Consider the following 20,938-nt stretch of genomic DNA (forward strand, 5'->3'; position numbering starts at 1 on the left):
GTCTGTGAAATTGCAAATTACCTTCCTGCTTGGGAAGGGCCATTGTTTTGCTAATGTTTGCTGGAGGAGAGATTTTCACCCCAGGGAGTTTTAAGAAAAGGAGAGGGAAGAAGAAGAGGCAAAGAGAAGCCATGCTTGCAGAGGAAGAGCAGAGAGAATACAGAGTGCTGAAGAAGAAGCCAGTTTTGTGCAGAGAGGAGAAGGTGTGCAGATGGGGAACCATAGCTGAGGGGCTTTTGTGAGCTCCGCTGAGACTGGTGGGGGCCTCTGATTCTAGGAGGAACCAGAGAAGACTCTGCTGGTTGTGGAACTAAAGAATGTGTCAGTGGCTTTGGGAGCCCTGAGTGAAAGGGAAGTGTTTTCCCTGTGTTTGCTCGTAGGCTGGTGCCAGACTTTAATAAAGGGATGGCCCACCATTTTGGCTCCACTGTTTCTTTACTGTCCATCCAAATTCAATGGGAACATGCATGTGCATGGCCGCAATGGCCACGACTACTGGCCATACATTCATTGTTATTCTTTTGCTCTTTTTTATTTTTTTTTAACTTTTGTCAATTTAGAAGAGAATTTCATATTTGATAGGTAACCCTTTTTCATTTGTATCCAAATGTTCTTTACAGATTTATCAATTTTATATTCAATGTTATATGATAGGTTGAGTATATAAATGTTTTTATTTGTGTTGGGTCAGTATGTCTATGTATTTCTTTATAGCGTTGTAGTGTTCAGTCTTGCTTTGGAATGTTTCTCAAACCCTAGAATCTATATGTGGTCTCATGGGTTTCCTGTAAAACTTTAAAACTTTTTTTGCTTATTTATTTATTCTTAAATTAAAAAAAAGTTTTTAATTATCTGGAATTTATTTTTGATGTAATATATGATAAGGATAAATTTTTTTATATTCTGCCTTGTGGATTCCCATTTTTTCTTACACTGTTTAATAACTAACCCACCCTTTCCCCGCAGAGTTGAACCATAACTGGCATTCCTTACTAGCGGCACTTGTCACAGAGCTCTTTGTGGTTAATTATTCTGTTCCCCTGACACTTCTATTCCTATACAAATGGCACACTGACTTAATTACAGTGATTTTATAGTATGTGTTGGTACCTGGTAAGTTAAGTTCAGTCTCACTGTTTTTCTTTGCAAAATATATTTTGGAGAGGAAGGGCAGTGACTGGGCGTGTATTTTTCACATGAAATTTAAGAAAATTTTCCAATCCCAAGGAAATACTTTTGTAGGAAGTGTAATTGGATTTTCCTTAAGTTCTTTTCATCCAAACACTGTGATTACAAATACATTTGCTCCTGGGACAATGAAGATAATCTAGGAGTAAAAAGCATTTGTTTAAAACAATTATGTAAAACTAAATATATGCCTGCCAGGCAGGTCAGACCTTAGGCTGGGTAACTGCTTTGGGGAGATGGCCAGCCTGCCTTGGGATGTCTAGCTTGGCCACATCCTTTACTTCTGATGTGCAAAAGCACACCCCCCACCTAGAGTAAGATGTATCTGCCACCTGATTGATACACTTATAATCACATTTACATAACTAAGGTGAGTGCTGTAAAATTCTTGGAGCAGGTGATCCTTGGGTCTGGCCTTGACAATGAATACATCATCTAACACTGCAAGGGTTTGAGGGACTTACATGGTAACCTGGAGTTAAGTTTGATGGGGTCGCCAGTTATGAAAGCCCTCCTTTGCTAGGAGGCTGATGAGAAACTCTGTAAGGCCTGTAACAGCTGCTGTTAGTGGAATGGAAGCGTCACTCCTGCGTTTTCTTGAAGCCTCTTTCACTGTGTTCACAGGGAAATGTGTCTTTCTCGTGTTTGTACCCGCAAACTGTCCCCGTGACCTTTCTGAGCTCCAGGAGTTACTTGGCTCTGCTGGGGACCTCTGGAGAGGACGGAGTAGCTGTCACTTTTCAGTTCCGAACATGGAACAGAGCAGGGCTGTTGCTGACCAGTCAGTTCCAACGTGGGCCAGGAGCTCTGCTCCTTGTTCTTCATGACGGAAAGCTCCGGCTGAGCCTCTCCCAACCCGGACATCCAGCCAGGGACCTCACAGCAGGTGACAGAGCCTCTCCCTGACCTACTCCATCCTTGTTTGCCAGAGTCAAGAAATTACCTAAATCTTCATTTATCTAGGTTTATAGTTTACATGTAATGTGAACTAAACGATGTATCTTTTTTTGTTGTTGTTACACATGAGTAGATATACCCTCCCAGCAGACACACATATTAGTTACTCAATTTTTTTTTTGTATACTGGTCCCCAATAAAACATGAATGATTTATTGCACCAAGTTTTAAGTGTTTATAGCCAATGTGTTATTTTTTGGAAGCAAACCAATGGTAAACTTCTCTGGATACTTGCTGCTTGCCTTAGGAGCATTTTGGGAAGGATCTTTTATACATTTAAAATAGATGAAAAATAAGGCAGATGGGATTTACTTTTCATTTTAAACCTTGTATCAATCATCAAACCATGTATACCAAATTGTATAGGACAGATTAAATTTCATTAAATTCATTGACAAGACATCTTTTAGCCTATTTTCAGCTTTTGAATAACTTTTCCTAATAGTTATCTCAGCTTACGTCTGGAGAGAGTGAGACAGGCACCCACTGTATATAATCTAGAATGTGTGCTTCTGGGGCTGGGGCAGGAGAGGTGTGAGGGAAGACATGAGAGCCACAGAACAGGGGCAGAGAGTGTGGGTGTGTGTTCCTCCCTCCTCCCAACTGCCTCTACTGCCACGCTCCTCGTTCTCTGTTATAGAATAAGGTGTTTGACTTCAGGAGGCGGGCGGTGAGTGTGAGGACGCACCTCCCAGGCCCGGTCCACGGCCTCTGCACTGTGCCAGCCAATGGCCTTCGATGAACAGTCCTCTTATTCTCCCAAAGCCTCGGTCCTCATCTTTAAAATGACAGTAATATGAGTTATGGTGAGATGCCTGGGAAACAGGCTGTCCTTTCATCAGAAAGAAAAAGGATGGGAATCATAAGGGACAGAATTAGAAGATGAACATAAATGCAGGCATTTTATTTTTAAATTAGAAGAACAAAGTTTACTCAACAGTCTTTTATTATATAGGCAAATGACATCTATTACAAATTCAACAAGGTTTTCTGGAGTGCTTTATGCAAGTTCTCCCATGAAATAAGTATGCAATAGAGAAGTAGGTATACAGGTAGGTGTAGAGAGAGGGAGGGAGGGAGGGAGGTGAGTCTGTAGGAGATGTGAGAGTCATGCACAGGTGGTAGCCAGCCAACCACTCAACCACGTGACCATTCCCAAATTCCATCACTTTATGACTGCTTTAGGAGGGGCTAATACTAGCTTTAAAAGCAATAATATAGCAATAACAATAGCTGGAGTATACCATACCAAATTTGGAAAATACAAAAAAAAAAGTAAAAATAACAAAATGAAAACAGAATTTCCCCATCCCAAAATTAAGGTTAATATTTAAGAATATTTCCTGCCAATCTTTCCATTTTTATTACAATGCTTGCGTAGATATGTATACACACACACACACACACACACACTTTAATGTAATGCTTTTATAATTTTACATTTTGTTTGATGAAGTTTCATGTTTTATTGATACTGATTTGTTGTTTTTAAAGACTGGTGCCATTTTTTTTTCTAAAAGGTCTACCAAGATTGTTAGAGACAATGATCATACACAAAAATAAGAAAAGTTTTTTATTTTTATAACTTAAACGGTTTTGGAAAATACCTGTACTTCTCAACCTCCCAAAACATTAATTAATTACCGGTATACGTGACTAACATAGGCAGTGTCATTGGAGGTACTTTGTAGTTTCGGGCCTGTTTGGGGTCAGGCATGGAGGGCAGAGTCTGCGTTCGCCCAGACAGCGTGTTTGCACTTCCCGCTCTCCTCGCCTCTTTACCCCTTTTATTCTGATGTTTTTCTTTGCTCTTCTCTTTCTTTATTTTCTATCTGGTCTTTTATGACTTAATTGAGTGATGAAAGAGTGAAGTGCAACCCTGGGCCTGAGTAGGTGGGCCATAACCTTCTCAACTGAATATAGCTACTTTTGTTAGAATGTAAGAATCAGACAGGCCCACCCATGATTGATGGGTCAGACACAAGGACCCTCCGCAATCACAATATGTACACCAACCCCTCTCCCGAGTCCCGTGGGTAGCAGCTTCCTCCCAGAGAGAAACGACCAGCAGAACACATGGCCTCATTGCCTCCTTAGGACCGCCAGCCAAGCCCACCCTTATCTGAAGCCCCTCCCTGGCTCTGAGGCCACACCAGTCCTGGCACCCGCGTGCCCGCCATCGCCCCAGCCAGCTAGATGGCCGGGAAGGGCTTCAGGTGAGGTCGCCTTTGGCAGGTGGTCCAGTGACCTGCATCCACTCTTCTCAGGAACTTGCCCCGGTTAGAGGCATCCGTAGGGTCTGTGGAAATCTCTTCTATCCCGTGTGTTTACCTCCAGGGGCAGGACTGGACGATGGGCAGTGGCACTCTGTGTCCTTGTCTGCTAAAGAAAATCAGCTGAGTGTGACGGTGGACGGTGCGGCAGCCTCCAGAACGCACTCCCTGAGCAGGCGGATCGGTCTGGGCGACACTTATTATTTGGGGGGTAAGTGAAAGGAACGGGTTCCGAGGGTACTCAAACCCTCTTTACCTTTTCAGCTCCTGACTTCTAATGCAAATAGAAATCTTAAATGAAAATTAAAACAAGAATTATTTCTCTCTTTTAGTTAGAATTAGTGGGAATGTTGAGTGGGCACAGATGATAAATGAGGGCCTGAGGGACAAGTCTACCAGGTGACCTTGTTGAAATATGCCTATAAAATTGATTTTAAATTTGGGACTTGTTTTCGATTAGGCCAAACAACGCAGACACCTGGAGACCTTCGAAATCACTGGTGCCTGGCTCTGTCCCCAGAGACCCCGATCTCCCTGGTCCTTGAGCCCGGGCAACTTGAGGGTCATTATTCCTTACTTTTTACCTGTAAAACTTTGCTGTAGGGAATTGTCCTAATGCCAAATCACCCTTATAACCTTTCTTCAGATTTTATCTGCCAGTTTTACTGCTTCCTGTGGGTGTTCTTCTGTGAGTTGGCTCTTTTTTCCTGCCTGGAGCCTGGCTACTCAGGGTGTGGTCCCTGAGCCGGCAGGAGGGCACCAGCTGGGAGCTGGCTAGACATGCAGAGCAGCCTCCCTGCCCTCCTGAACCCGAGTCTGCCTTTCCCCGTGGTCCCAGGTGGGCTGCCGCACTTTAGGAAACATTGTTTCCGCTGTCTGTGCAGAAGGGTGTCTTAGTTACAACAGAGGGAGAGATTGATTGAACAGGTCTTAATATCTTACCAGTTGCTTCTGATGTGTTCTACCAAGGTCGCACCAGGCCAGCTCTCCTGGGCTGTGGCAAATGGAGTGTTTACCCGCTCAGCAGACCTCTGATGGAGTCTGTCTAGGACAGGGGTCGGGAACCTTTTTAGCTGAGAGAGCCATAAACGCCACATAGGACCCGGGTTCGATTCCCAGCCAGGGCACACAGGAGAAGCACCCATTTGCTTCTCCACCCCTCCGCCGCGCTTTCCTCTCTGTCTCTCTCTTCCCCTCCCGCAGCCAAGGCTCCATTGGAGCAAAGATGGCCCGGGCGCTGGGGATGGCTCTGTGGCCTCTGCCTCAGGCGCTAGAGTGGCTCTGGTCGCAACATGGCGACACCCAGGATGGGCAGAGCATCGCCCCCTGGTGGGCAGAGCGTCGCCCCTGGTGGGCGTGCCGGGTGAATCCCGGTTGGGCGCATGTGGGAGTCTGTCTGACTGTCTCTCCCTGTTTCCAGCTTCAGAAAAAATAAAAAAATAAAAAAAATTCCCTGAGAGGCATACAACGACCCGTGTACGTTATGCATTATCCAGGAAAAATTTGGTGTTGTTTAGGAGGACAGCTGTGATTGGCTCCAGCCACCCGCAACCATGAACATGAGCGGTAGGAAATGAATGGATTGTAATACATGAAAATGTTTTATATTTTTAATGTTATTATTTTTTTATTAAAGATTTGTCTGCGAGCCAGATGCAGCCATCAAAAGAGCCACATCTGGTTTGCAAGCCATAGGTTCCTGACCTGTGGTCTAGAATAGGCTCCGCCACAGGAGGGGAGCGCCTGGTGGGTAATTAGTCATTCCTGGGGCCTCCAAGTGAGAAACCCTGAGGCAGTGGGCCACTTAGAGCTGCAATTGTCAGATTTATCTCTAATACTGACCCAAGCCCTTCTTGATATTATTCCTGTTTTGCATTTTATAGCTGTTTCTTGTTAAACTAAGTTTGGAGTTATGGTGGAGAAGAGAGTTCGACAGCTCAACAAGAAAGTGTAAAGTCCTCCCTAAGAATCCACACTAAGCATACAAACCGTGAATCAGGAAATTTGCTCTTTCTGGTCCCCAAAAGCAGCCATCAATGTCAAAGGCAGAGCTGTCAGCAGCCTTACATGGATTGCTGGCAGTTCTTGCTCCCTAAATATGGTGCATTTCTGAACCACATGGCTTTTAAACCTTTACACTTATGATGGATTTTATAGCTCTGCAAAGGAACAAATTCCTTCAAAACTAAATTTATCCAAGAGCAATAAGGGATAGGAAGAAAAATCCTTACAAGCCCTGGCCATATAGCTTGGTTGATTGGAGCGTGTTTTAGGAGCTCAGAGTTGGCGGTTCAATTCCCCAGCCAGAGCACATACAGGAGCAGCTCAGAGTTCCTGTCTCTCTCTCTCCCTGCCTTTCTCTCAAAAAAAATAAAATAAAAAAAAAAAATAAATCCTTGCTATACTATTTAATGGTAAAAAATCAACTATTTTCAAATTTATACTAAAGAGTAAAAAATAGTTCTCAAGTCACAGAATCAGCTCTCATATATGAATATTCTACATGTTTAGTGTGTGCGATGCATAGCAACATGGGAGAAAGTACTTTCCATAAATACTTCCCTGCTGACGTGGTATGAATCGGTTGTTACTGTGAAACTGCATGCATTTTTAAAAATTCTACTAATGTTTATTAAAAGAATACACGGGCTCATCCCTTGTCTACAAAATTAAACATGACAAGACCTAGGAACTTTTCCTTGTTCCTCTTCTAGACCTGGGTTAAGCATTGCTCTGCTTTTTCTTGCTTTTTTTTCTTTTTGATAATCTTTGTTTTGTTTTTTTAAAAAATCTATCTATGTAGGTAACTTTAAAAATATATTATTTTGTGTGGTCTTGCATTTAACTTTATAAAGTAGATAATATTGATGTATTCTTTTTTTTTTTTTTTTTCTGAAGCTAGAAACCGGGAGGCAGCCAGACAGACTCCCGCATGCGCCCGACCGGGATCCACCCGGCACGCCCACCAGGGGGCGATGCTCTGCCCATCAAGGGCATCGCTCTGTCGCGACCAGAGCCATTCTAGCGCCTGGGGCAGAGGTCAAGGAGCCATCCCCAGCGCCCAGGCCATCTTTTGCTCCAATGGAGCCTCGGCTGCAGGAGGGGGAGGGGTGGAGAAGCAGATGGGCACCTCTCCTGTGTGCCCTGGCCAGGAATTGAACCTGGGACTTCCGCACGCCAGGCCAACGCTCTACCACTGAGCCAACAGGCCAGGGCTTGATGTATTCTTTATGACTTGCTTTTATCTGTTCTACATCAGTATTTGAGACCCAGCCATGTCTATGTGAACAGCTAATGTTAATAAGTTCTCACTGCTGTGTGGTTTTAGATGCACCTGGTACTACATTTTACTTATCTATTTCACCATCCTGTTTTGCTGGTGGAGATAAATATTTTGATTATGTCAATTCCTTTTTTATTTTTTTTTTTTACAGAGACAGAGAGATAGGGACAGACAGACAGGAACGGAGAGATGAGAAGCATCAATCATTAGTTTTTCTTTTTTTTTTTTGGATTTTTCTGAAGCTGGAAACGGGGATGCAGTCAGACAGACTCCCGCATGCGCCTGACCGGGATCCACCCGGCATGCCCACCAGCGGGTGATGCTCTGCCCATCCGGGGCATCGCTCTGTTGCGACCAGAGCCACTCTAGCGCCTGGGGCAGAGGCTATGGAGCCATCCCCAGCGCCCGGGCCATCCTTTGCTCCAATGGAGCCTCAGCTGCGGGAGAGGAAGAGAGAGACAAAGAGGAAGGAGAGGAGGAGGGTTGGAGAAGCAGATGGGCACCTCTCCTGTGTGCCCTGGCTGGGAATCGAACCTGGGACTTCTGCACGCCAGGCCGACACTCTACCACTGAGCCAACCGGCCAGGACCAATCATTAGTTTTTTGTTGCGCATTGCAACACCTTAATTGTTCATTAATTGCCTTCTCTTTTGTGCCTTGACCGTGGGCCTTCAGCAGACCGAGTAACCCCTTGCTCAAGCCAGCGACCTTGGGCTCAAGCTGGTGAGCTTTTGCTCAAACCAGATGAGCCCTCGCTTAAGATGGTGACCTTGAGGTCTCGAACCTGGGTCTTCTGCATCCCAGTCCGATGCTCTATCCTCTGCGCCACCACCTGGTCAGGCTATGTCAATTCCTTTTTGCTATTATAAAAAATGTCATAAATGTTCATGTATAACTGCTGAGAATCATTTTCCCAGTGATTTCTAAATTTTCTGTATGCAGAAACTATCCTAATGAGTATGACCTATTTAGTTAAACAGCAGTTGTGCCCCGTAGTTTCTGTGGCATGTTCCAGTGGTTAAGATGAATGAATGCCCAGGAACACAGAGCAGTCACGCTGGCTGTGCACAGCGATCCAGCCTGGGCCCCGCTAGCACCTGTGAGAGCACCTGCAGCTCTGGAGGCAGTGTGTTCAAAGAGGCTAATAGGTCTTTCTAGTGTATCTTCATAAAACTGTATTGATATGCAGGAAAACCGTCTTGTTAACATAATCTCCAATAAGGCACAGTGTCCATAAGATGGGTGGAGTTATAAAATGTAAGTATCACATGAAAGAGTTTAATGACTTTTCTTCCTTACAGCTTTCCAGTTTTTCTGTTGTAATTGTTGTTGCAATTGTGTATTGGCACCAAGTGGCAAAATAGTGGGGGAGCTTGTAATCACAGCACTTTATTCCAAATGGAGGTATAAATTTAGAGTGACTTTCCATTTGCATAGTTGTAAATACTCATTTGATTTCTACAGACTAATTTCAGCCTAGGCTCAAACTAATTTAGTCAACTGTACATCTTATACCAACATAACAGCAACTTTCTCCTAGAAAAAGAATGTATGTTATTTTAAAAACTCAAGTAATGCCTTCACCAGGCTAAAACAAATAAGCAAAACCAAAACACTTTGATTTACTGATGTAAAATAAAAACATAGATATTATTTGTTTTCAAGAAAAAAAAAACAAAAGAAACAGGTCTAGGGCCTCAGTAGATTTATTACATGCACAAGTTGTATGCACAGGTCAAGACTCCCTTGCCCAGGGGCCCACTGTTTCCAGAGTCCATTGGACTTCCAGCTCTATTCTGGGTAAAATGAAGCAGATCAGCTGTAGCCTGAGTGGAAACTCCGCCCCTAAATCTCCAACGTGAGGGTTATTTTATCCAATCACAAGAGTATCCTGTGTCAATGTTTTCTGCGGTTTAGTCAATGTCTGTCCGAACCAGGACATGTGAGATGTCAAGGAGAATCACTTTATCCAATACATGCTCTGTAGCAAGATTGGGACTAGTGAAGTACATATTCCTGGGGCCTCTCGGTAAAAGTCAATTCATGATACTTGATTCTTCAAGGAGATCAATAGCCCATGTTCTGAGACACTGTTTCCCTTCACTGTTTTTCCTGGTGGAGGTTCAATTGCAAGTCCCTAGTTATCTTATCATTATACAATCAATAAGTTTTGTTTTACCATAAAAGCAGACTAGTCCATCTTGTTCTCATAGTTAAAGTGAACATATAACTTATTATCCAAACCAGGAACGTAAGTGAATAAAGGAGATGGTGTCAACAATTATGACAGGACAGCAGGCATAAACGAGGACTCTCTGGCCTCACGGAGGTCTGTGTTCTGCTTCGGGCCGCAGTCTCGGAGTGCGACGACTTTCTTCCTGTGAGAGAGTCCACCCGCAGAGGAGCAGCATTTTCATGTGTCCCATCAGAACTCTGACTCAGGTGTCTCCTCTTCTTTCTGCCTTTTCTCAGTCCAGGCTTCTTTTGTAAATTGCTCTTCCAACATTCAAGCTAGTGTATTGTACACAGAGTTTTGGTGCCTGCTATCAAGGGCAGTGGGAAGCTAAGCTCTTAATGAATTCCCTTTATGGACTCTTGTACTATACGATAGCATACTTGTGCCACACGGTGGGAGAATATTAAATCATGTTCAGAATCCCCCAAGTGTTCTTGTACGAAGCATCAGCAGGCGAGGAGGGACCTATCATCTCTTTGTAATAAAGTCTCACCAGATGACCCATTTTGGTACATGAGACAAAGTGAAAATTTCCGTGTAATCCTCAGAGGTACTTAAACTGCAGAGTCCTTAAATATTAATGTATATGTTTCATTAACTTAGCAGTAAGCATTCACTATCCACTTAAACTCTGCATCCCAAATCAAGTCATCGATAAGGGACTCTTAGCCATTTTACCATCGGGGTTTGGGGCCATCTTCTCCATGAATGAGTGAGCGAGCGTCTCCTAGTCTGCACTGGTCCAGGGCTCTGGTACTCCTTGCTTCTTGACCTTTCCTAACTGGAGAAGTCAAGCACTTAGTGGTTTGACCATTTCTTATTTAAAGTTTCAATTTCAGAAAGATCCCTTGTGAGTACTGGATTTGGTTTACTTTTGACCTTAACAGAAATAGTGAGGTACACCTTGTATTTTGGATGAGTTTGAGGCTTGTGGTCTGGAGAAAAGCAAGATAAGGAGAAAAGGAATAATAGTGATTCCATAAAACTATGTATTGGCTTAATGTTTCCCATTCCTTATTCTCATGTCCTTAGTTATTAAGTGCTGTAAGTAGAAGATGCCTATAAAGATGATCAAGTTTCCTCCAAATGGATCCAACCCTTCAGAAATTCGTTTACAAATTTAAATGTATGTATTTCACACAAAGTAAGAAAATAATAAAGGAAATCTGTCACCTTAATTAGTTCTTTATGATGTAATAATAAATTTGAAATGTCAAAGACTCATTGGCATTAATTTATGAGGTTTTGTTGGGCCCAACAATGGTTTTAATCTGATGAAGACCTTGGCTTGTTTGAATTATATTTGTCAGAAATACAAAGCATTAAGACCTCAGGCACTGAAAGAAAAGTAAAGATACACTATGTGAATTTTATGGAAATTATTAATCAAAACACTAGCATCCATCCTGCGAGAAGAAGAGGCAGTGTCACCTGGTCCTGCTCTGCAAGTGTCCCGGGGCCTGGAGAGCAGAAGTCCAAGGAGAGGTGAATGGGCCCCGGCCAGCTGGCTCAGGCAGTTCAGAGCGTGTCCCAGAATGACAAGGTTGCGTTGGTGGTACAGTGGTGAGCACAGCTGCCTTCCAAAAAGACAAGGTTGCTGGTTTAATCCCTAGTCAGGGCAAAGCAGCCAGTGAATGACTGAGTGGAACAACAAATGAATGCTATGTTTCCTCCTCCCTTCTCTCTCCCTTCTTCTCTCTGTCTCTCTAAAAATTAAATTCAAAGAAAATTAAATTAATTTAAAAAATAATTAAAGTGCTGGCCGGATAGCTTGGTTGGAGCATCATCTAGAAGTGCACAGGTTGCGGTTCAGTCCCCAGTCAGGGTATACGCAGGAACAGATCGGAGTTTCTGACTCTCCTGTCTCTGTCTCAATCTCTGCCTTTCTAAAAAGAGAGAGAGGGGTGAATGAAAAACACAGAAGCACAATGGGTAAACATTACTTTATAAAATTATTTATTCAATTTGGTTTTAAAAATAAATACCTGATCAAATAACCTTAAACCCCGGGCTATACACACTAACATAAGAGTTCCTTAATATTTAAATGATTGTACAATAAAAAGCAAAAGGATGAGTAATTAAAAGATTGTCTCTAATGAGTTAAAAGACAATAGTTCTTGAAATTATGTCCATGAAACATAATTTTTTAAGGCAATGAAAAAATAAAATAAATTTCACATGATGCATAAAATGTTTCCACATTTGTTTTCAATGAAAGCAATATTGTTTTTAAAATGATGTGTTTATTTTGTGTTTGCATATGAAAACAAAGTATTCAATTAAATCAATGGTTTGTGATTTTATCCTGTGTTGCTGCAAGTTGGGTTGCCTAGGAAGCTGCCTCTGCTGGGAACTTGCCCGCAGGCCTCTTAGCGGGCTTTATTCTTGAGAGAAAGTTCTGGAAGGCTGCGAGAACAGCTGGGTGAGCAGAGGGACAGGATGAGCTGCAGTGCAGTTGCAGCAGAAGTCTCAGAACATACACACACACACATGCACACACACACACACATGCACACACACACACACATATGGAGTACATATTTAACAAATATTTTAGATGAATAGAAGGAATCTGGGTCAACTTTCAATTAAAAAATTTTTTTAGACATTTCATAGACAGCAAGTCCTATTATGCCTGTAATTTTTTGGACTACTATTGCATGCCTTCTAGGTCATCGAGTTCAGTATCATACCAAAAGGAGTGATGTCTTATGTTTGTGTCCAAATAAGAAATTAAGCTTTGCTTAAATTAAATGTGCACTTTTCTCTCAATTTTCCCAACTGTAGTGGTTATTTCATGCCTTATTAATGTCAACAACCTTTTGTTCTTGTCCGCTCACCTCCACTCCATTCTTGAGTAGTAGTACCTCCCCGAGGGGTGTAGTAAGTCTCACCCCCAAGTGTTTGCAGAGAGGGGAAGCAGACATCTTGCAGAAGCGCTGTGCAATGTTGTTGCCATGCTGTTGATTTTCTTTTGTGTGTGTCTCCCACGTTCATTCAGGCTGTCCCAACAGCAGCTCTGGCTCTGGGTGTGGAAGTTCCCTGGGGGGATTTCAGGGCTGCCTGAGGCTCATCTCCATTGGGGGAAAGGCTGTGGATCCCATCTCAGTACAGCAGGGCTTGCTGGGGAGTTTCCGTGACCTCCAGATAGACTCCTGTAGCCTCAGAGACAGGTAAGGTGACCCTATGCCATTTTAGCATGCCTGTTCTCAAATTTTTTGAAAGGAAATTTAAACAAATGAAGAGCTGGCAAAGTGTACTTTCTTCTTGCCCTTTCTCTGTTTCTGCTATCCATTCGATTGGGAAAATTATATTTCCATTTAAAAAATAAACTTTAATATTAAGCAATTGTGCCTTTCAAATGATATTTTCCTAGGAAACAAATTCTTATGAGTATGCCTTCAAGCAACTTAATTCTTTTTTTTTTTTTTACAGAGACAGAGAGAGAGTCAGAGAGAGAGAGAGATAGGGACAGACAGACAGGAACGGAGAAAGATGAGAAGCATCAATTATCAGTTTTTCTTTGCAACACCTTAGTTGTTCATTGATTACTTTCTCATATGTGCCTTGACCATGGGCCTTCAGCAGACCGAGTAACCTCTTGCTCAAGCCAGCGAGCTTGGGTTCAAGCTGGTGAGCTTTTTGCTCAAACCAGATGAACCCGCGCTCAAGCTGGCGACCTCAGGGTCTCAAACCTGGGTCCTCTGCATCCCAGTCTGATGCTCTATCCATTGCACCACAGCCTGGTCAAGCGAGCAACATAATTCTTACAGAATACCACTAATGCTGCTATCATTATTGGTGAATATAACTACTAAGGAATATCAATACTTTTTAAAATTCTACCGTTGGGTCCTGGCTGGTTGATTCAGTGGATAGAGTGTTGGCCCGGCATGTGGACAACACAGGTTCGATCCCTGGTCAGGGCACACAGGAGAAGTGACCATCTGCTTCTCTTCTTCTATCCCCCCTTTTCTCTCTTCCCCTCCAGCAGTCAGTTTCTCAGTTGATCTGAGCATCAGCCTCAGGCACTAAGGATAGTTTGGTTGATATGAGCATCGGCCCCTGATTGAGTTGCCAGGTGGTAAATCCTGGTTGGGGAGCATGCAGGAGTTGGCCCCATTATCACCCCTCCTCTCACCTAAAAAATAGTTGTTGGGTTACATATGAAGGAATTGCAGTGTCTGGGAATGTAATTTCTGCAGTATTAGCAGAGAAAAATAATAATAAAATAGCCAGATGCTCCCTTTCACCTTTTTTTTTTTATTTTTTTTTATTTTCCTCTTATTGATTGATGTTTGCTCTACCTCTTCAGCAGGTTAGCCGCCTTGGGCTGCAGACTGGGATGAAACAGGAGGAGCGAGTGGCTCTCTGCTCTCCCCCTGTGCACGCTGTCATCTTCTAAGCACAGGTCTTGTTATCCGTGGGGATCTCTCCTGTTAATGCAGTTTATAGTCTTGTCAGTTTTCTGCTGATTTGGGGCCTGTCTTCTTATTCTCATTCACAGTGTCATTCACAAAGAAGTTTTTCATTTTAATGAAGCCTAAATTACCAATTTCTTTTTTTTCATGGATTGTATCTTAAAAGTCATTGCCAAACTCTAAGTCATTTAGATTCTCTCCTGCGATATCTTCTGAGAATTTAACATTTAAATGTAGGTCTTACATGTAGGTGTTTTAAAGGTAGGTCTGTCATCTAGTTTGAGTTAATTTCTGTTAAAGGCATAAGGTCTGTGTCTATATAATAATTTTATGCACATATGCTCCAATTTTTCCTGCAGTATTTGTGGAAAAGATTGTTCTTTCTTCAGTGAATTACCTTTGCTTTTTTCAAAGGTCAGTTGTCTGTTTCTGAGCTACCTACTTTGTGCCAATATTTGTTCTTTTTCCCATCCCACACTGGCTTGATCCCTGTAGCTTTATAGGAAGTCTCGAAATTGGGTACTATCAGTCCTCCAACATTTTTCTTCAATATTTTGTTGGCTATTCTGGGTATTTTCCCTTTCCATATAAACTCTGTTTGTTTATTTTAGAGAGAGAGAGATGCAAGGGGTGAGGTGAGGAGAGGGAAGTATCAACTCATTGTGGCTTCTCCTATGTGCCTTGACTGGGTAGCCCTGGAGTTTTGAACTGGTAACCTCAGCATTCCAGGTCGACACCTTATTCACTGCGTCACCACAGGCCAGGCCCACATACATTTTAAAATCAATTTGTTCGTAGTCACGGAGTAATTTGTGGGATTTTCACTAGGATTGAGTTGAATCTATAGATCAAGTTGGGAAGAACTAATATCTTAACAATATTGAGTCTTCTTATCCATGAACAGAACACATTTAAATTTTCTTTCATCAGAGCTCTTTTTGTTTAATATAAATGTTTTTTATACCTTTCATCAGGGTTTTGTAGTTTTCCTCTTAAATATCTTGTACTTATTTTGTTAGCTTTGTACCTAAACATTTCGTATTTGGGGTGCTAATGTAGTGCTGTGTTTTTCAGTTTAACTGTTCACGGCTCCTGTGTAAGACAGCGCCCTGCAGCCTTGCCATAGTCACTTGTTACTACCAGGGTATTTTGTGGGTTCCCTGAGATTTTCACATAAGTTAATCATGTCATCTATAAACAAAAACAGTTTTATTTCTTCCTTCCCAATTTACATAACTTTTATATCACTTTCTTGTCTTCCTGCGATAGCTAAGACTTCCCATATTGTTTGAATAAGAGGGATAAGAGCAAGTTCTTGTTTTGTCCCCGATCTTGAGGGAAAACATCTAGTTTCTCACCATTCAATGTAATGTTAGCTGTAGATTTTCGTACAATCTTTTATCAAGGTGAGGAAGTTCCTCTCTAGTCCTAGTTTGCTGAGTTGTTTTTTTTTTAATTGTAAATAAGTGTTAGGTTTTGTCGGATACTTTTCTGAAACTAGTGATAGGACCCCATGCTGTTTTCCCCGTGGCCTGTGCATGTGCGGATTGCCTGAGCTGACAAGTAGTTTCTGTCCAGTCCTGGAGACAGCCTCACGCTCCGGGAGTGAATGCCATTGGGTCGTGTAGTATAGTGATTTTTATACATTGTTGGATCCAATTTTGTCAACATTTTGTTGAGGATAGCATTTATTTTTGAAAATCAGGAAAATTCTATAACCTTTTTGTTGGGCAGATAAAATATATTATGCTCCCTTTGTTAAAGATGGCGCTGCCCACGTGGAGGCCATCACCCAGGTGATATTAATGTGTTGGGGGCGGGTTGTGGGCAGGCAGAATCCTTGTAGCCTGCGGCTTGGTTTTGGGATTAAGCCTTTCCCACCCTTTTTGATATGGGGCGGTACAATCACATCATGTCTCTGATAAGTGACTTTGTATTAGAGACTTCACTATTTTGTATATTAGATTAAAGGTTTTGATTTCTACACTATAAAATGGGGGCAGAACGGGAGCTTGCTCTCTTGGTTCCTGAGATTAATATTAGAGGAGAGAACAGAGAAGAGAGCAGAAAGAGGCCACGTGGAGGAGGCCAGGAGAAGCAGCCAAGATGGCGGAGTGCTGAGTGAGAAGTCAGTTTGTGCAGAGTTTGTGCAGAGAGAAGGAAGGAGATGGAGAACAGAGGTGAATAAGGCTGGTGAGGTACAAACCTTTGATTCTAGGAAACTCGGATAAGTCAGTAGCTTTGTGAGCACTGAATGAGTGGGTTTTGGAGCCCAGTGTGTGTTTTAACTTGCCCGCTGGGTGCAAGCTAGGATTAAAGAAGATGGCCCATCAGTTTTTGGCTCCGTTGTTTCTTTACCGACTGTCCGAATGCAATGTGAACCTGCATGGGCCAGGTGGCTGTGATAGTAGCCCTGGCTACTGGCTTTACACTTTTATAAATTAATTTTTTTATTAAATTTTTAACCTTATAAACATTAAAATCTCACAGTCAGTTTAAGTAAGTCACAATTTCTATGATACGTAAGTGGTTATTTGGTTTACCTGAGTGGTTTTGTGATTTATTAAATTATATATTCAGGGGGAAGCCTTATTAAATTATATATTGGGGGAAGCCTTTTAAGGCCTCAGTCCTGCATGATCTCTGGGTCTAATTTCAGGTTCAAGGCTGTTTGTGGCCACTGCAAGCAGTTTACATCCTGGTCATGTGTGAAATTAATCTTGCCTTATTTGTGAAAAAGCAAACACATTTTCTGATATAATGAGATAGGTAGTGAATGTACCTGTCACAAATACATGACAGTGGTAGCATCTACTGGATTTCTTAGTCTGTGGTTGGTATTTATTGCATTAGGAAACTTTGATGACAGACTCAAAAATTTGAGTTCATGTTGTCAAGTCTTCTGTTCAAGTCACTGTCGTTATCCATCATTCGTGGTAACATATTTGTATCAAGGTACACAGTTATCATTACGAACTATGGAAAATAAGTTGTGTCTGTCTTCTTTTAGGTGTCTGCCCAGTTACTGTGAGCACGAGGGTGAATGTTCCCAGTCTTGGGACACCTTCTCCTGCGACTGCGCACACCCTGGGTATGCGGGTGCGACTTGCCACTCCTGTAAGCCTCACACCTCACGTGTTCTCCTTTCATTCTGACTTCTGTGTAGGCCTCTCTACCTTATCATTAGTTTGCACTTGTGTGTCTACGTTTGCACAACTGTGGGCTAGACAGTGACACCAAAAAAACCAGTGTTTTAGAGACTACTTTTTGTCTGGTTTACTTTTAATCAATTGTATTTCCAAATGATGTTAAAGCAGATGTCAAATAGGACAAAAAAAAAATAGAAAGAAATAAAGCAAAATATTTTTAAAGTCTAGAATGCATATTATATCTTGTTCTGTTTCTTGAGTTGGAACCCATTTTACTTTTTGAGTTCCACCTGCTGAAGGCAAGCGGGTGAGGTTTTGAGTCTCGATATTTATAAAATTAAAGAGGAGAGTCTCAGGAGAACTGCAGGGTGGGAACCTCTGCAGTCGGGTTTCTCCATGTCGGCGAGAAGCCAGGTAAACATTCAGGCCTGTGCCGTCTTGATCTCTGATGGTGGTGGTGGTGATGCTGGTAACATATGGGGAACTTGCCATGTGCCTGCCCTAGTCTAGTTCTCTGCATATTTCAACCTCTTTAATCCTCAAAACAGCCCGAGAAGGTCAGTGTTGTTCTTACCTGCATTTCACAGATGAGAGAAAGGTAAGCCCGGGGTCACAGAGCTCCAGCCAGGGCTCTCGATCACCTCTCTTCTGTCTTGGACAGTTTCTTTTCTGAAGAATTATTCTCTCATCTTTATATCTGACAAAGCTTCACTGACGTGTAATTCATTAACTACTAGAAGCTTATTATGGGGCCCCTGAAATGGTCAGGGCTATCTAATTATTGGCTTTTACTTAAGTTTTTGCTTGCTTTTTTCTTATTTGAGGATTACTGTGACATTTCTGAATCCTTGCTCTCATAGCACCTCCCTTCCCTTTGGGTCTTTAGAGAAGGAGCATGAAGCGAAGACACACAGCTCTTCCACGTTCAGTCCTCCTCCTACTGAGAGGATATGTTGCACCCTTTTTTTTTAATAAATAACTTTTTATTTTAATGGGGTAACATCCATAAATCAGGGTACATATATTCAAAGAAAACATGTCCAGGTTATCATGTCATTCAATTCTGTTGCATACTCATCACCTAAAGTCAGATTGTCCTCTGTCACCTTCTACCTAGTTTTCTTTGTACCCCTCCCCCTCTCCCTCCTTCCCTTCCCCTGCCCCCTGTAACCACCACACTCTTGTCCATGTCTCTTAGTCTCATTTTTATGTCCCACCAATGTATGGAATCCTGCAGTTCTTGTTTTTTTCTGATTTACTTATTTCACTCCATATAATGTTATCAAGATCCCACCATTTTGTTGTAAGTGATCCGATGTCATCATTTCTTATGGCTGAATAGTATACCATGGTGTATATGTGCCACATCTTCCTTATCCAGTCTTCCAATTTTTTTTACAGTGATTAAAGCCTTTAAGCAAACCCTTGGCCAATACAGCAAGAATCCATAAAAGAGTAATGTCCTTAACATGTTCACCAAGTCCAAGTTGGCCCCAACACCATGCCAAATCCCTGAAAAATGCAACCCAACCCCAGTTCAGTCTGCTAGGAGCTGTCACAAGGAGCAAGAGTCCAGGAAAAGTCCCCATGGCACTGGAATTGTTGTCACAATTTTATACTTTGCAGCTCACATCCAAGTCCCAATGACTGCTGCTTCTAGCTGGTAATGATTCAAGTAGACTGGATAAGCCATCTGCAACATGTGTGGAGATGGAGCTTCTGTTCTCCTCTTCCTGGAGAGATGAGACCAGGTTGCTTTTCCCTGGAGCTCTGCGACTGTGGCTTGGTAAAGAGAACCTTGGGATACACTAAGCTGTATCCAGGTAGATTCATAATAGAAGTTGGCAAAAGGGGGAAAGAGAGCTCTAAATTAGGAGTAGGTCCCAGCCTGAAATATGAGTGGGGCATTGAGGTAGGAGGGATAAAGGAAACACTATATATTAAACAAAGCAGCAGAAAATAGGACTATCAACACCCACAACAGAGATCTTCGAGGGAAGAATAAAAAACCTGACTATTCAGGCAAGAAATAGTTAAGTGGCCCTTGTGCAAATGAGATCAGTTTACCTGCTTCTTGGAAGAAATACCCTAGGCTCGTCCACAGTGTCGTAGATGGGGCTGACGGCCCTGGGCACCTTCAGCCTTCAGTGGCAAACCCCAGCATTCTGGGCAAGGTTAGGTCATAGGTGGCTGGAACAGGGCTGGAAGAGACTGAACCCTCCCTTAGAGGAATGAGGGGGAAGCCTACCTTCCAGTGTCTCTGTTTCCTCAGAGCAGAGGCATGTAAGTCTGGCAGGCTTTAGCTCAATGACCTTCCTTTCCACTATTGAAGCAGGACCCAAAATACATACATGGTGGGAAACTATGAATATTTCCAACGTGTCCATCAGGGTAGATGTAACAGCGATGCTGTTGTTTTGAGGCAATCTAACTGGACACATTTTACATTTGGCCATGTTCAATAAAATGCTGCTTTCTTTGGGGTAACATTCTTCCACATACATTTTCTTAATCTTATTCTGTGAGAAAAAAAAATAACTATCCCTCTACTCCTGCCCCCCCCCCCGACTATTTTTTAACTATTTGAAATAGTAGAAAAAGTTAAAAAATGCTGATAATCTGGTCGATGTAAAATGCCAAGCATTGTCTCCCTGTCTGCCCCTCCTGGGCTTTGTGGAGCTGGTCCAACCACTACCTGAGCCTGTCTGTGTGGGGGCCAGACTCATCCTCAGGGCTCGCTTAAAGAGCCACCCGAACACGCTGCCAGAGTCAGTCCTACGCATATTTCCCAGAGCCTACCTTACTGGTTTGCAGGCTTTCAGAGGAATTTTCCTGCCAAGGCAGCAAATGATCCCCACCAGAGAGGTCACTCAGCTGACAACTCATTCTAACTTAGTCTTAATGGTCATGAAGTTCAGCATCTGCACATGTCAATCACTAGTCTTGTACATGGCAAACATTTATTGTACATGTAAAAGTCCAATTCAGGATCAGGTAAATAAAAATTATAGAGACATTTCATATCTATATATAGGTAGATAGAGATATCTTTCTTTGAATTTCAGTTTTCTTAAAAATCATTTGTAAAGACTTTCAGGAATATTAAAAACAAACTTCAAATATTGCATCAAGAGTAGTTGCTGATTTGTAAAATTTAACATGTCTACAAAATGCACTTTACATGTCAATTGTTTTAAGTAAGCAGAGGATGTAATTACTGAGTACTTTTTAAAAACATGATTATTCGATGAAACCACATCATGTAGCGGGGTTAAGCCAGTGCACGTCAGACGCTCAGACACTGTGAGGCAGAGCTCGACTAGAGTAAGTCCAGTTTCCGTGGACAGGGGAAGAGTCCTGCATTTCCAGAGCGTGCAGGATTCAGATTCCCACCCCCCACAACGATGCCTCTTAAAATCCTTTACCCT

General features: G+C 42.4%; 1 protein-coding gene across 1 annotated transcript in view; it reads left to right on the top strand.

The window, feature by feature from the left end:
• The window catches only part of LOC136322280 (contactin-associated protein-like 3), a 68,302-nt gene that overhangs the window by 6,195 nt on the left and 41,169 nt on the right, over nucleotides 1–20,938 (top strand). Inside the window, exons 4-8 of the mRNA XM_066254373.1 lie at nucleotides 278–376; nucleotides 1,792–2,074; nucleotides 4,483–4,629; nucleotides 12,942–13,113; nucleotides 17,372–17,478. Coding sequence (XP_066110470.1) covers nucleotides 278–376; nucleotides 1,792–2,074; nucleotides 4,483–4,629; nucleotides 12,942–13,113; nucleotides 17,372–17,478 — 808 coding nt within the window. The remainder of the gene's footprint in view (nucleotides 1–277; nucleotides 377–1,791; nucleotides 2,075–4,482; nucleotides 4,630–12,941; nucleotides 13,114–17,371; nucleotides 17,479–20,938) is intronic.

Source organism: Saccopteryx bilineata, chromosome 2, assembly GCF_036850765.1.
Source record: "Saccopteryx bilineata isolate mSacBil1 chromosome 2, mSacBil1_pri_phased_curated, whole genome shotgun sequence".
Lineage (NCBI taxonomy): Eukaryota > Metazoa > Chordata > Mammalia > Chiroptera > Emballonuridae > Saccopteryx > Saccopteryx bilineata.